This window comes from Pogona vitticeps, chromosome 1 (genome assembly GCF_051106095.1).
Source record: "Pogona vitticeps strain Pit_001003342236 chromosome 1, PviZW2.1, whole genome shotgun sequence".
Classification (NCBI taxonomy): domain Eukaryota; kingdom Metazoa; phylum Chordata; class Lepidosauria; order Squamata; family Agamidae; genus Pogona; species Pogona vitticeps.
This window is the reverse complement of record NC_135783.1, coordinates 223,763,505-223,779,950: the sequence shown is the minus strand read 5'-3', so window position 1 is coordinate 223,779,950 and position 16,446 is coordinate 223,763,505. Positions and strand designations below refer to the sequence as shown.

Below are 16,446 nucleotides of genomic sequence, written 5' to 3'. Positions count from 1 at the left end.
TCCATTTGGGGTGAAGTGGGGAAAAGAATGCTAGCATTACAACTCATGAGCCTTCTTGCTGTACACGCCTTAGCAGCAGTAGTGTAAAACCTTCCTCATGGGGTTAATTGCCAACTCCTAGAATCCTAAATGTATGTGTTATTTTAATGCATACAGACACAATCGTCTAATCCTGTTGTTTAGCATCATACGTTGCACTTGAGTTAGGTTTTATTGATTCACATGGGCCTACTTTAAACACAACTTACTGTAGTATAGTAAGTCACAGTTAGAGTAAGCCCATTTGAATCTATTGAACTTACAGAGGAGTTGACTCACAAAACCCCATTGATTTGGTATGCCTATTTAAGTGAGATTTACTACACTAAGCAACAGGATTTTGGCAACTGTTTTGTAATAATGAATGTTGTGCCTGTGAATTATGTTAACATTCCTCTGAAATGGTTGTTGGGGGTTTTTCAGGCTCTTTGGCTGTGTTGTGAAGGTTGTTGTTCTTCCTAACGTTTCACCAGTCTCTGTGGCTGGCATCTTCAGAGGACAGAGGGAGTTCTACAAAAAAAGTTTCCTATGAAAATTTACATCTGCTCAGAATAATTCATGCAGGGGTTTTTCCTGTCCCTGTCAGCATTAACCTTCCTCTATGACATAAAAAAGTTCTACTCCTATCATGTCACATGCATTTGCCTCTTACTCCCAGGTATCACCCCCAAAATAGCTGGTTATGGAATCTTGAAGTCCTACTGAAAAATGGCTAATGAATAGGATTTTTTTTAAATTGCACTTAAAAATCATCCTAACTGTAATTTATTTTCCTTTTAGTATAGGTGATGGGAAATCTCCATTAAATGTTTTAAGTATTGGTGGTGGTTCAGGTGAGTAAAGATGCAGGAAAATATGCATTCAAATATCTAATTTGTAGATTGTTTTTCTCCATATTTAAATTATAATTTATCTCATGTATTGATCCATTTCTTAATGAGAAACAATGAGATAGTCATGAATAAAATGACCAGCAATTGGATAATTTAAAATATATGATTGAATAGAGAAACAGAGGCCAAAATCCTATTGCTAGTCACAAGTAAAATCGACCCTTGGAATCAAATTACTGAATGGTAAGTCAGCACTTATATAAATCTCACCTTAGACTGCTTGCTTTTTTCAGACTGGCCACTGGCAGCGTTGAATGGGTGCTTCTGGTAGTTCTACAAAAAAGTAATTTTGGTGACTGTATGCAGTTGTAACCAATAATGAAACTGTCTCCTGTTATTATTTGAGGAAAGCACATTCTTGATCATACCTCTGATGTTATTACTGTTGCTGACTCCCCCAACTCCAGTGCCGTTCCACAATGCATTTACTCTGCTATAAAATGGCAAATGTACTATGAACAGTCTATTTACTTGAAAAGTTTAATTGGAAACTTAATGGCAAATATAGTGATAGCTCTTTTAAGGTAATTGTATTGGAGAGGTTAAATAATTCCCATAAGATTAAATTGAAAGTTTTTGGTAATGTGGGCTGCCAGCTCTAAAATGCCCAAAAGCACTTGTTTGCATACAAACAACTAAATGAACTCAATTAAGGTCCTAGATGAATCTACAAATCAAAGAGGTTTGAGTAAAAGGGCAGTTTAACAAGAGCATGAGGGTGGTAGTTTGGTTTCCTGGGAATGGGGGAAGGACGGTTCAGTATTCAGAAATGAAAAATTCTTATGTTCAATGTTTGGTTTTCTTTTGCTTTGCTGAAGAGAGTATGATTTCTCTATGAAAGATGTGTGTGTGCATGCACGGACACACACACACACACCACACCCAGTGATTAATTACCAATTTCAGATTTCCACATTTGGCAGTAGATCATTTTGAATCAAATAAACTGAATTGTTCTGATTTTGCAAAACGGGGATACTATTTGTGGGTTGGGCTCCTATTCATTTATTTATATAGTGCTATCTGTGTGCAGCGTACTTGCCAAAGAACAGGCATGACAGGGCTTTGGGGGACGTCTGTCACCAAAGACAGGCATGAGGGATTCTTTCATTAGATCACTTAACGGATCACAAACAGAAGCTAGTGTTGAGTGCTCTGCTTATGATATTGTAGTGCTCTAATAAAAGCATCACTTACTTTTGCCTTTGGATCGTGCCCAAGGAGTAAATTTTCTTTTTTCTCAACAAGATTGCCTTAGGGTGATGAATTTTTGTTCATATAGCTGTTTGTCGGTTTTTGTGTTAATTAGCTTTTGATTGATTATATAGATTGACCTAGAGCACCCTAAAAGTTAGAACTGGATATGGAACAACTGATTGGTTCAAAATTGGGAAAGGAGTATGACAAGGCTGTATATTGTCTCCCTGCTTCTTCAATTTATATGCAGAATGCATCATGCGAAAGGCTGTATTAGATGAATCCCAAAATGGAATTAAGATTGCCAGAAGAAATATCAACAACCTCAGATATGCAGATGATACCACTCTGATGGCAGAAAGTGAGGAGGAATTTAAAAAAACCTGTTAATGAGGGTGAAAGAGGAGAGTGCAAAAAATGGTCTGAAGATCAACATTAAAGAAACTAAGATCATGGCCACTGGTCCCATCACCTCCTGGCAAATGGAAGGGGAAGATATTGAGGCAGTGACAGATTCTACTTTCTTGGGCTCCATGATAACTGCAGATGGTGACAGTAGCCATAAAATTAAAAGACGTCTTTTTCTTGGGAGGAAAGTGATGACAAACCTAGACAGCATCTGAAAAAGCAGAGACATCACTTGCCAACAAAAGTCTGAATAGTCAAAGCTATGTTTTTTCCTGTTGTGATGTATGGATATGAGAGCTGGACCATAAAGAAAGCAGACCGCTGAAGTATTGATGCTTTTGAATTGTGGTGCTGGAGGAGGCTCTTGAGAGTCCCCTGGACTGCAAAGAGAACAAACCTATCCATTCTGAAGGAAATCAATCCTGAGTGTTCACTGGAAGGACAGATCCTGAAGCTGAGGCTCCAATACTTTGGCCATATCATGAGAAGAGAAAACTCCTTGGAAAAGATTCTAATGTTGAGAAAGTGTGAAGGCAAGAGGAGAAGGGGACGACAGAGGATGAGATGGTTGGATGGTGTCATCGAAGTCACCAACATGAATTTGACCCAACTCCGGGAGGCAGTGGAAGACAGGAGGGCCTGGCTTGCTCTGGTCCATGGGGTCACGAAGAGTCGGACACAACTAAAGGACTAAACAACAACAAGAGCACTCTAGAAAGTGACAGGAAGTTATCCACACCTTCCTCTACCAGAAGATGTACAATAAATGACATTTTTGGACCCAGAGAGCACAGCAGCTTCCAAATGGGGCTCACTGTGAACCAAAGTCATTGTATCTCATGATATTTCACTGAATAATGAAGATCTTCCCATTGAGGCAGTAATATTTTTGCAGCAGTTTTATTCAATTTGTATCTGTCCTTTTTTAATTGTAATTGTGTTGCTGTCTTCAGCACTGCCTTTTTATCGTCAAGGGAAATGCAGGGGAATAAACAGATTTCCAGATGGATTTTCTTGCTGGGGAGGAACGTGCCCATCCCCCTTTTCCAAGTTGTGCATTTGATCTCATCAGTGATCCCTCAAACTGTACCATAGACCATGGATGGGAGACGCATTTTCCCAGAAGCTTTGCTAGGTAGAAAGAAATACGTTTTCTCAGACACTCCTTCTAATTGTATTATATAATAACTGTGCCTGACTGTACATGGAATGAGGGCCAGTAGGGCAAGGTGGGATATAACAAAGGAATGGTGTGGCATCTCCTTTCAGGAACTGGTGAGACACATATTAGGCAAAGTCCTGTTGCTTAACTTTGCAGGGAGAGGTTTTAAAAGGCTTTAAAAAAATTTTTTTTAAAAAAAATTGACACCAGATTGACAGTGGTGATCGGGTGTCTATTTTTGATTTTTAAAGGCTCTTCCGCTACCATGCCGAGGTGCCCAAAGGCCGCCCCAGGGCAAAAATTCAAGAGAGCCTCAGAAATTAAAATGGAGGTAGGAAATTTTCAATTAATGTAAATTAAACATTTCTGTGTCTAATCCAGGTTACAGATTTACAGCAAGAAGTTATGCAACAGGATTTTGTCCATCATTTGGAAAAGAACCTCAAATATATTGATAAGGGAAGTATTGTATGCAAATTCCTCCCCAAATATTATTAATGCTCTCAACTGTGTTTTCTTGTATTTCTCTCCTAGGAGAAATAGATCTACAAATTCTCAAGCAAATTCGGGCCACATATCCTACAGCTGCCATTCATAACGAAGTGATAGAACCAAATGGGGAACAAATAAGGTGCTACCAAGGTAGAGCCAACATGGCAGGGAACATTTTCTTGCAATTAGTGTTGCTGCCTTTTAAAAAAAATCCTTTTAAAAAAGCTGAAGCAAGAGGGCTTGTCAGATCATTTGCTTTTTTTGGCTGTCTCAAATGGTTGTTCTCTTGAAAAGGGCTAGTGACATGAAGTTTCTAGGGAGGAGTCATTTCCCACAATTCCATTGTAAGGGAATTGCTGCCCTATTATTCTCTGCAGAGAAGCTTAATCCCTTCTGACATGGCAATAAAAACAGAAGTGAAGCATTTATGCAACCAAGGGTGTTTGTTTTGAAAGGTACGTCTGAAATCATCCTGGCACGGAAGGTGTAACGTTTTGGCTGCCCGTTACAGAAGGCTACTCCACAAATATTGCCACTTAATTCTGATTGAAGTTTGCATGAATCATGTGTAATTTGCTGTGATGAATTGCAGCTAATTTAAGAGATACTGGGGCATGTCTTGGTTGTGCCATCAGGCATGTGACCTGGGCATGTTCGGTCACCTGTCAAATAGCCACAGTAAGTTACACAGACTTTATGGAAACATCAGTAGCAGTCTGGCTATTATCAATTAAATCCTAGTGCTTGTCTTGACTGGAGTAAACCTGCTGATTCAATTGTACTAACATTAGTGGTGACTTAACATTAAGCAATTGATACAGTGGGTTTACTTTAGACAGGACTTGCTACTGGATTTAGACTCAGATTTCTTATGTGGCAATAAACACACTCAGGTCAGTACCTAAAAATCACACTCATGCACTCATGATTGTCTGCATTTGTGTCCGTATAGGTAACTCATGTATGTATGTATGTGTGTATCCATTTTATAGAGCATGAATTTTCCATGTGAATTCACAGCAGAAGTGTGTTCTGTTGCCTACAAAGTATATTTCCATTTAAATAAACAGGCAAGCGAGACTGAGATATACTGCCTTGTGGGCTTTTAAAGCTGCCTCGGTAGTTCGCCTGATTCTGATTCTTGACACAGAGCAGCCACACTGACAAGCATTAGCTTTCCTTTGCTGCTCTCCGTTTTCCTGATGTATCCTTCATTTCCCAGACTGTCTAGTGATTAACTAGAAGGAGACCGAGCCAGATTATTTTCCATGCTGATATGGATTACTGCTCAATGATGTCTGAGTTTCAAATAGCAAATTAGATTTGAACTGGGGTCATAGAGGCTAGAGACTGATAAATGGAAGAGGAGTAAGTAACAGCTTCAGCATTCAGAAGCAGGAGCCTACATCTAACGGGGAATGCAAAGGACTGGAGATAAGTCCAGGTGAGATGTGTCTCACTTCCTTTCATTGGGATACATCCTGAGTGGAGCGCTGAAACAAGGAGGAACACATTGATGTATTCTTTTAGCTTGGCACTATAACAAAGCAGAATATTTTGAGTGCTTTGTGAGCCCAAGGAACTTCCAGCTACTAAGGTTCAGGTCTTATATTTGCTGGCATTCTGAACATGGTTAGAGGACGGTGCCCTGCCCTACCTGCTTTGTCTTTGTTTTGCTCATGGCCCCAGGGCCATGTCTCTGGAGGAAACTATCGGTGTTTGCAAGCAGGTTGTGTGCATGAGTGAGAACCCTGAAAAACCAGGGTTTTGCTTGAATGCAGGAACTTGAAGGAGAGCCGGAACCTCTCTTCTTCAAACTCTTTGTTGATCGTATGTGAAAAGTGCCAGTGGAACCAGGGGTTAGCCCTGCTCAGAACATTTCACAGAATAGTGAAGTTGGAAGGGGCCTATAAGGTCCAACCCCCTGCTCAGTGCAGGAATACAAACCAAAGGATATCTGCCAGGTGATTGTCTAGGCTTTTCTTTAATGCCTCAAGTGTTGGAGCGCTCACCACCTCGCAAGATAATTGATCCCGTTGTCACACCACTCTAACAGTTAGGAAGTTTTTCTTGATATTCAGCCAAATGCTGATACAATGCCTGAATAGGGCTACAGTTGGAACAAAATTAAAGTTGCTGTATATAAGATCAGTTCTGTCAAGGCTTTAGCAACCATTGCAACTGGCAGGACTTTAAAATACTTCACTTTGTCCGAGTGGTGACCATTATGTATAGATCTAACCTGACATTTTAATAAAGCATTTCTTCTGTCAATGTGATAAATTGCTGCCCTCCTTTTGTAATGTGTCTAAAACCTATCTTTGAAATCCTAATTTTTGACATAAACTAAATGCATATTTTCCCACTCGAAAAACATTGGAAAGTCTGAGACAGATTTGGGGAGCCATGTGACACACACAGCACAAACTGTTTCCTTCCCAGCTTGGTTTTGATCAATAAAATTGGGTGGATCTGTCAAGAATGAAAGGAGGCAGCTAATCATTCAGGATGGATCTCACCAATGACACAGCTGTGTAACACATCTGTTCTATATAACACACACATATACAATCTATTTGATAGATAGATTTCAGCTGCTTTAAAATTTGAAATGGAAATCTGTCCTTTATTTGCAATTGAGATAAACTGTGAAGGTATCATATTTTAGAACATGTGGCGAAGACATCGGGTCTTGAGAACATAACGTTTACTTGGCACCAGGAGACTTCGCTGGAGTATGAAAGTCGAATGAAGTCAAGCAAAGAGATGAAGAAATTGAACTTCATCCACATGATCCAGGTAGCATCACAGAACTGTAGCAGCCAGATAACCTTTGTGTATTTCTTTTTACCGTGCAATGTACTATTCCTATATTGTGCACCTACTCAGAATCCTTGCAATTTATAACATTTGGTTTACAAAATAATGTCTCTGTGTAAGCATGTGAGCATCTCTAGATGGCTAGAGGTATTTTTCTAAGCTTGTAAATAACAAGGCCCAAAGGCTGTGTAATGCAAAGGCTTGCCCAACGCAATGGGCATTTATCCAGTAAAAATGAAGTTCCACAAAGTGGTTTTTTGTCCAGAAAGCTTGTGCCACCAAGCAAACCAATAGAAGTAGTTCATTGTGGCTTATTGGTGCTCCGTTCATTCTCATGTAGCTTTAGCATAATTAGCCTTCTTTGAATCGGGGTGAATGCATGGAATGTTAGTTTACTAATAAATGCAAGGATTAGGAAACTGAGACAAACAAGAAGTCATGTAACGCCTCCTTCTGTTCTGTATAAGACACTGGCATCCAATAGAGGCCAGAGTGAGCAATGTATGCTCATCCTACTTTCTTCCAAAAGCCCCCATACAATTTCCTGGGCTGTTACAGAGAGGCTCCCTTCCTCAGCAACTTTTTGAAGGGCTTTGCAAGAAGGCAAATACCGGTTCTCACAAATGGTATTCTGTGATGATTTTAGTCCCCACTTCTTTGTTGTTGATTTCAGAGAAAGTATGTATCAGTAAGTTAATTGTTCATGTAATGGACTGAATGGATGGAGTGTTGGGAGAGTGCTGGATGTGTGCTAGGTAAGACTGTTCTACCAGTTGTGGTAGGGAAATACCTCCATAGAATCTTGGTTTTTTTTCTCTAGAGCAGGGGTCTCCAAACTATGGCCCATGGGCCACATCTGACCTGCCTTGCCGTTTTATCTGGCCTGTTCCCTTCAAACTGGGGGGGGGGGCAGGGGGCAAGTGGGGAGTGCATGTGTGCATGCATGGGGGCAGTGGGGGTCAAGTGTGCATGCATCTGTGCACATAAGTTCCTGGTCCTTCAGTCCTCAAAAATGGTTAAATATGGGGTGGCCCTCACAGTCAAATGTTTGGAGACTCCTGCTCTAGAGCCTCGTGGCACAGTGGTTACACTGCAGTACTGTGGGCAAGACTGTGGTCATGACCTCAGTGTCATGTGTAGCCTGCACAATTAAATTATAAACTGCCCAGAGAATGCTTTAAGCACTATGGGGATGACATATAAGCAGCACACTTTGCTAAAGTGTATATAAAAGTGGGTGAGAAAAGAATATAGATAGTGTTTAGATGAATATTGAGATAGAGAGTGAGAGGATGAAGAGTGGGATGATTTAGGATTTGATAGGTTTGCATATAGATTGAGAAGTTAGAGGTGGGCTTTAGGTTAAATAAAAAGCTGTATGAAAGATATTTATCCTGTTTTATTGTTTGCCCTTCCATCCCTTTTTTAAACTCAGCTCGTTACAAAAAGAAAAGCACATTTTTTCCTACTTTAAACATCTATTTATTTTAAAGGGAAATTTTCTTCAGAGTGGAGGTTGAAGAAGGGGCCTACCTCTCCCAGGTTTGAAGGAGCACATTGGGTGTCTGATCAGGGAGTGGCAGGGTCAGATCCAAGGGCTAACAAAAAGTGTTAGCCCAGCTCAGGGATGCTTGGGAGGGTCTCACACACCCTCTCTTCTATAATAAAGAAACTCCACTGAGCCAATGGTGGTTTGGCCATTAGGGCAAAGGGAAGGTTGGTCCACAAAAGGCTCCCATCCAGTCTGTTCCTGCCTGCATCCTTAGCAGAGGAAGTGGAAAAGATCCTTGCCTGTTCTTTTTCTGCTATGTCTGTGTGAATCTTGTGTGTGTGTATGTTTGTACATGTGACAGAGAGCATGCACACATGTGTTAATATGTATGCTTGGTCATCTTTGCAACAGGTTTTGTTGGGCTGTGCAGGTGCCTTCTGACCAAACCACCACAACAAGGAGTAGCTACCACTGGACTGAGTACAATTCTAGATCCAACCTTTTTGTTGTTGTTGTTGTTCATTAAAATGACATGTTACTTTCTTGGTTGTTTTCATGCTAATGCTTGAAATGGCTGTCATAGAGTCAGATGTCTGGGTTCATTCTGTTGTGTCAAACCATCATCTAATGTCAACAGACTCATTCTTCTGTGGCTATTTCAACTTGGTTTGTGAAGTTGCTCTGGGAAACTTTTTTTTGGAGCTACTTAAGGACAGGTCATGTGGCACCAAATAATACAAAATGGCGTTAAATGGCTCCATGCCAACTACAGGTAGAAAAGTGGAATCAGGCCTGGGGCCCTATTCCAACCTTGCAACAACTCTCTTTGGGCTGGAGGGCAAGTGTGGTTGAAGCCACAAAGCTGACATCACCAAGTGCACTTCCACCTGATGCTTCAGTTGGGGACATAGGCTTCATTCCTATATTACATGGACTCAGGGCCTCATTAATCAGATGCAGAGCTGTTGAAGAGCATATTAAGCCATTTGTGTGAAAGAGTAATACAGTAGGACTGCAATATTTATGGGGATTGGTTCTAAGCCCACCCCGCATGGATGCCAGAAAAATGTGGAAGTGTTGAACACTGTACATTGCATGGTCTCTTGCTCCATCTAGTGGCCAATTTTGTTAAATACGTCCTGGAAATATGCATGGATACGTATTTCTGAGGTTTATTATTTAGTATTTCTAGCAAGTGGAAAAGTGAATCAGCAAATACTGATCACACAGACAAGGGGTTCCTACTGTACAGCTTTTGTTGAGTATCATGTTGGACCACTGATATAAAGAACCTATGAAAGGGGCAGAATAGTACTCTCAAGCTGCCGATGGAGGTACAAATGTCCGTAGGCAGTTGCACACTCTGTCCTGAGGCAAAATCTAGAAAAGGACTTGCCTAAGTAGCCAGAGTGAGAAGGACTTCCTCCCCCAATAATTTTGTTTATTTGGACTGAAAGGGTAGGGAGAGAAACCCAATTAAGTTCACAGCTAGATGTGTGTGAAGTACAGTGGTGCCCTGCATAGTGACGATAATCCGTTCTGGATATATCGTCGCTATCCAGAAATGTTGCTATACGGGGCAGAAAACCCCATAGGAACGCATTAAACTCTGTTTAATGCGTTCCTATGGGGGGAAACTCACCGGTAAGCGAAGATTCCCCATCTGGCTGCCATTTTCGCTGCCTCGGTAAGCGAGGGCAGGGCGCGAAACTGCTGCGGTCGGCCATTTTCTTCATCCGGTGGCCATTTTGGAACCACCGATCAGCTGTTCCCAAAACATTGCAATGCGAAGATCTGTAAGCGAAACGCTTACCGATCATCACAATGTGATGTTTTGCCTATTAAAACATCGCTATGCGGATTCGTCGTTAAACGGTGCGCTCGTTATGCGAGGCACCACTATATTATCCCTGAAATGGGATGAGTGAGGAGACGTCTGTAGTGACCTCACTCTTCATGGCCATGGCATCTGTAATATGAAGCTATGAACAAATACCTGCTGTGTATATTGAGACTCGCCAGAGGCAGTGGTGGTTACCATCTTGCCTGCCTCTAGAGATGGGCCTTGAAAGAGGAGCTTGCCCACAGACATCTCTGGGAAAGATGAGGAAGTTCTGTGGAACTGAAGTGTTAACTCTTGAAAGGAAAAATATGACGTGTTATTTCTAAAAAGCTGTGCAAGTCAGAAAAAGAAATGAATAAGAAACCGAGGGCTATGATTGCTTCTTACATTACATGCTCTGTGCAACACTTCTCAAAATAGCGCCATACAGTGTTAAACTTGTCTGTATCTACCACATTGACTAACAGGCTTAAATAGTCTAAAAGATTTGAGGACTTTGCTATTATTAAGGGAAAGTATGTGTGAAGACCTGGCTACTGAACGAATAAATGCAGAGCTGCCATTTACATTAGCTAATGCACCTGGAAAAAGCAGAAACTGAACACATTTTTAAAGTTTCTAGCATTCTATCCCCTAAATCATAACACTCAGAGAAAGGTTTCTGTGAACTAAGTCTACATTAACATAGCTTTTCTCCCTCTCCATTTTAGATGCTGTATTATGTGAAAGACGTCCCAGCAACCATTGGATTCTTTCACAGTCTTTTAGAACCTGGTGCCAAAATCCTCATTATGATTCTTTCAGGTATGAAGAATTAAGTTACATCTTTCAGCATTGAATATGGACAGTTGTAGTTGACTGCGAACGGGTCTGTTTTCACCACAGGGCAATATTCAGACTTAATAGGTATCTTGGCATGTTCATACACCCATGTTCCAATTTCCAGCATATATACAGCATATAGAATAGTTACATGCTGTCAAGTCAAGTTAGATCCATTCATAGGTCAGGGTTTTCTAAGTATAAAGCAAAAAAAGAAAGAAAGAAAGAAAGAAAGAAAGAAAGAAAGAAAGAAAGAAAGAAAGAAAGAAAGAAAGAAAGAAAGAAAGAAAGAAAGAAAGAAAGAAAGAAAGAAGAAAAATGTGCTGCTTATAGCACTGCCTGGGTGGTTTACAAGTTAATTACGCAGGCTACACATTGCACCCCCAGCGAGCTGGGTACTCATTTTACCGACCTCGGAAGGATAGAAGGCTGAGTCAACCTTGAGCCGGCTACCTGGGATTGAACCCGAGGTCATGAGCACAGTTTTGGCTGCAGTACAGCAGTTTAACCACTGTGCCACGAGACTCTTATAAAGTACCCAGAAGTGATTTACCCTTCTTCTGGGAGTGCCCTGTAAACATGACGCTTGCCCAAGGTCACACAAGTTGTTCCTTCTCTAGGGAGAAATAGTCAAATACAATAGTATTTAATCTGTGAAGATTCTCAGTCATTCAGGTGAGGTTATCTGGAAGTTGAGTCATAGCAACTGGTTGAAATGTTTCGCTGCTCACCTAAGTAGATTCTTCAGTCTGAGGAGAGTTGGTAGGAGATCCTTGATATATCCTCCATTTTGACTTCACTTTAAAAATGTGTTCAGGAGCACAATCAGCAGTGTTCCTTCATTTGAAGGACAAAGGACACCCATTTGATGACAAACATGTACTTATTTTGAACCAAGAAGGTAGGTGGTTTGAGAGAGGGGTCAGGGAGGCCATATAGAAAAAAATATTAGGACTCCACACACCAGAAAGACCATGGTTAATGACTGTTAATGACCCATGACAATGGGTAGAGAAGGACTGCAGAAGTGAGATTATCCCTCACCTCCCATCCTTTGTCCATCTAATGAGCCTATTCTGATCCGGAGGAAGTGAAACCAACATGGAAGATATATCAGGGGTCTCCACCCAACTCTCCGCAGACTGAAGAAGCTACTTGGATGAGTAGCAAAATGTTTCAGCCTAACAAGAAAGAAAGCAAGTTGCCATGACTCAACTTCCAGGTAATAGTATTTAATGTATTTAAATTTAAACTATGCATACAAAAATAATATTGAAATCACATATTACATATATGTAATTTAAAAGATATTTTTCAGCTCAAAAGGGGACCTTGAAGCAGCATATATTGTAATGAGACATGGGGACGAATATAAAAATGAATCAGGACATTTGTTAAATATCCCTGATTCATCAGATAGCCATTGCTTTCTGTTCTTGTGGTCCAGAGACCCCAAAGAATACAAAGCACCAAATATAACCCTTTTATATTTATCTCTTCATTCCCTATCTGCTTATGCTCCCATGGATCAGCTGTTCCTCGTGTTTCTCAGGGACATAAGCAGAGAGGGGTTTTCCTTTCAGGCAACTTGCTAAAGCCTGCCCGAAGGGAATCCCACCCCCGGGGCTGGGGGATGGCTTGGTTCCCCTTTCCTCCTCTTCCTATGCTACATGGCATAAAAGAGGAGGGAACGGACCAAAGGGATCCCCCAGCTGCTGCAGAAGAGGAAAGCAGGGATCAAAGTGCTGCAGGATCTCTTTGATCCTTGCTTTCCCCCTTCTTGCTAAGCCCAAGGGGAAGAGGGGGGGTCAAAGCAATCCCATGGCAGCACAATTACTTTGATCCCTGCTTTCCCTCCTCTTGAGGGAAAGAAAAAAAAGGCCTGAAGAATGACGAATTGATTCGTTGTTCCTCAGGTCACAAGGAGGGGCAATTCGTCCCCATCTCTAATTGTAACGAAGAAATCTAATAACCTATTGAAAGCAGGAGGTAAAAAGTCCTATATAAGAGCATAGAATGATATTTAAAATAATTGAAATACCTGGTATAAAAAAAGTGTATTGATGATCTACCAAAAACTAAACAAGAAGCTAATTATTTGCCATAAAGAGGAAGCTCTACAGTCAAGGCACTGACACAGAAAAGACCCTTCATGTGCCCATCTGTGTCACATCCGATGGTGGTGGGTCATGTGACAGAATTTTGAAATGCAAATTAAACTAAGTTTGTACAAGAAACTGCCATTCACATATCCTGCCTTTCTACGAATTGGTAAGCAGCACCTTGAACTGTGTCTCCAAATAAACTGGAAACTGAAAACACCTAAAGAGGAAGAACATCCTAGCCCTAAGCCATCCATCATAATTCCAGTATAGGGTGACTTTCTGAATAGGAGAGCCTGTGTTATTTGCAGATTCCTACATGATCAGGATTACTTTTTCTACGTACTTTTTCTGTCTTCCATACATTTCATAGTTATATTTATTTTGCGCTTTACTTCTATTATGAAGTAAGTGCATCATCTCTCATCTCCTATCAAAAGCAGACCTTGCATCTGCAGAGCTTCAAAGAAGTTTTTTAGAAATTAAAAAAAATCCCAGTTTCAATTTTCTTGTGGTTCTTTTAATCCCACCCATATTTTTTTTCTCGTCCCTATTTCATGTTGCTTTGCAACACTTCATAGGGGGCAGGGTTACCTGGACATTGCATGTGTTTGTTTGTTTGTTTTACATTTCACCACATGTGCCGATTTGTTTACATATTTCATCCAATGTATGCAGTTTTCCCCATTAATTAAATGCTTTTCAGCTTCCTACATTTTTAGTCTTTGCCATATTGACATGTATGTGTTATTGTGGGTGAACTGGTTTCTCTGAAATGCCCATACCATTTCCAAATGGGAGAAGGAGCAATGCATTTCTGAAGATGTAAAGAATTACTTTCATCCTACAATCTTCTCTTCCATACCTAAAGCTGTTTCAAGATTAGCCTTAAGGTTATAACCCCAAACCAAACGATGATTGTCCATGTAATAACAGAGCAATTGCTGGTCAACTTAATGAGCTAGCTGGGAGAGGGGCTTAGACTTTAACCCTGATCTTTTCTGAACTAGTTCATTAAGGTTGCAGTTCTATGAAGGGGAATGATCTCCCCTAAATAAGGTGAGATTTGCTTGGGATGAAGCCACTTGCGCTTTCTTAAAATTGTACTCAGGTCGCAATACAGTGGTGCCTCGCAAGATGAGCGCCCCGTTTAACGACGAAATTGCATTACGATGAAGGTTTTGCGATCGCAAAACGATGTTTCCTATGGGGGAATTTCGCTTTGCGATGATCGGTTCCCTCCTTCGGGAACCGATTCTCGCAAAACGATGATTTTGGGCCAGCTGATCGGCGGTTTTAAAATGGCCGCCGGGTAAAAAAAATGGCTCCCCGTTCTTTTCTGGGATGGATTCCTCGCTGCACGTGCAGCGAAAATGGCCGTGCTATGGAGGATCTTCGCTGGACGGTGAGTTTCAAGCTCATAGGAATGCATTAATCAGGTTTTAATGTGTTTCTATGGGCTTTTTAATTTCGCTTTACGATGTTTTCTTTCTACAGCAATTTCGCTGGAATAAATTAACATCGTAATGTGAGGCACCACTGTAAGTGTGGTGTATCTAAGAATAATAGGGACGTGGTGACGCTGTGGGTTAGACCGCAGAAGCTTCTATGCTGCAAAGTCAGAAGACCAGCAGTTGTAAGATTGTGTCCACATGACGGAGTGCACTCCCATCGCTTGTCCCAGCTCCTGCCAGCCTAGCAGTTCGAAAGCATGTAAAAATGCGAGTAGATAAATAGGTACCACCTCAGTGGGAAGGTAACAGTGTTCTGTGTCTAGTTGCGCTGGCCATGTGATCACAGAAACTGTCTTTGGACAAACGCTGGCTCTATGGCTTAGAAATGGGGATGAGCACTGTGCCCTAGAGTCGGACACGACTGGACTAAATGTCAAGAGGAACCTTTACCTTTATCTAAGAATAACCCTGTATACAATATGTCAAGTTATACTGATATTAATCCCTCACTTTTGCTGTTTATTTCTCGGGTTTTAATGTAAATGCTGTGGATCACAAAGATATGTGTTAAGCTATAGCAGATACGTAGTATATTGTATATACATTAGAAGGATACGCAAAATTGCAAAATGGCTCTAAAGTTTATAAAAAGAAAAAGCAGCTGTAGATATTTTGTTAGGTCTACGGTTCCCTTTATTTTTCCTCCTCCCATACACAAATGTTACAAGACATGTTATGAACAGGGATAGACAAAATCTGAAACTGTTTAAGGAGCCCAACTGGGGTTCATAAAGCCATTAATCTGCTACAGGTTTTTCGCAGTGGCACATACTGTTAATGCCTGACTGCATGAAGCATTAAGAATCCAGCTACAAAGAAACTCTGTTGTGCTATTTGGCTGGCTCATTTCCCATGCTTACTGCCCGTTTTGTTTGTGATGCTGTGTGAAAATACCATTTTAGGTTGCTTATATTTGACACTTGAATAAGAAACCTGGGATCAAATCAATTGAAAAAGCATAAATACCCAAGGAAATGGTATTTATGCTTTCATAATGGATATGGTGTTGAGAGAGCAGAGCAAATTGGAACATATTACCTACAGCAAAATTAGTGCCTAGTGGAAGTCTTACGGGTGCAGCCAGCTAAAATGAAACACTTTCAGGTTTAATTGATTGCATAGCTCAGATCTACCCCACTCAGTTATTTTCTGTGATTACAAGAGAAAATATAGAGCTGTGGTTCCCAACCTTTTTTGAGTAGTGGCTCCTTTTATAACAGCCAAATAACCTGTAACCCCCCCTTGACACATTTGCATAAATAGGATGTCATTGTCATTCCCAAAATGGTAGCACCATCAATGCTGATGATGCTATTTGCCCTACTACTACTCCTTCTGCCAATTCCACCGCCATCACTTCAAAACTGGGGAGGGAACAGGCAAGGGGAGGTTAAAGGTCAGGAGAGAAGGCAAAGGACTTCAAAGATGGATCAGGGTGTGGAAGGACACTGCAGTACCCAAGGATGGGGTAAAACTTTCACACAGAGAGGATCCCCCTCAGAAACCAGCACAAAGCTTTCCTTGTACCCACTGCAAGGAGGAGGGCTGTCTATTTTTGTATTCCCTTCTTGGGGGTTTGTTTTGTGGGGGCCCCCTCTTTTTCCTTTTCCTCCCCTTTTTTAGCTCTCTAGGAGTGATGCATCATAGTTAAACTCCTTTTCT

At 41.0% G+C, this 16,446-nt stretch overlaps 1 protein-coding gene across 3 annotated transcripts in view; it reads left to right on the top strand.

The window, feature by feature from the left end:
• Positions 1-16,446, top strand: part of HNMT (histamine N-methyltransferase) — a 36,646-nt gene that overhangs the window by 1,286 nt on the left and 18,914 nt on the right. For all 3 annotated transcript variants that reach the window (XM_072983938.2, XM_078376992.1, XM_072983926.2), the window contains exons 2-5: positions 820-872; positions 4,234-4,341; positions 6,860-6,990; positions 11,057-11,150. In XM_072983938.2, the coding sequence (XP_072840039.2) occupies positions 820-872; positions 4,234-4,341; positions 6,860-6,990; positions 11,057-11,150 (386 nt within the window). The remainder of the gene's footprint in view (positions 1-819; positions 873-4,233; positions 4,342-6,859; positions 6,991-11,056; positions 11,151-16,446) is intronic.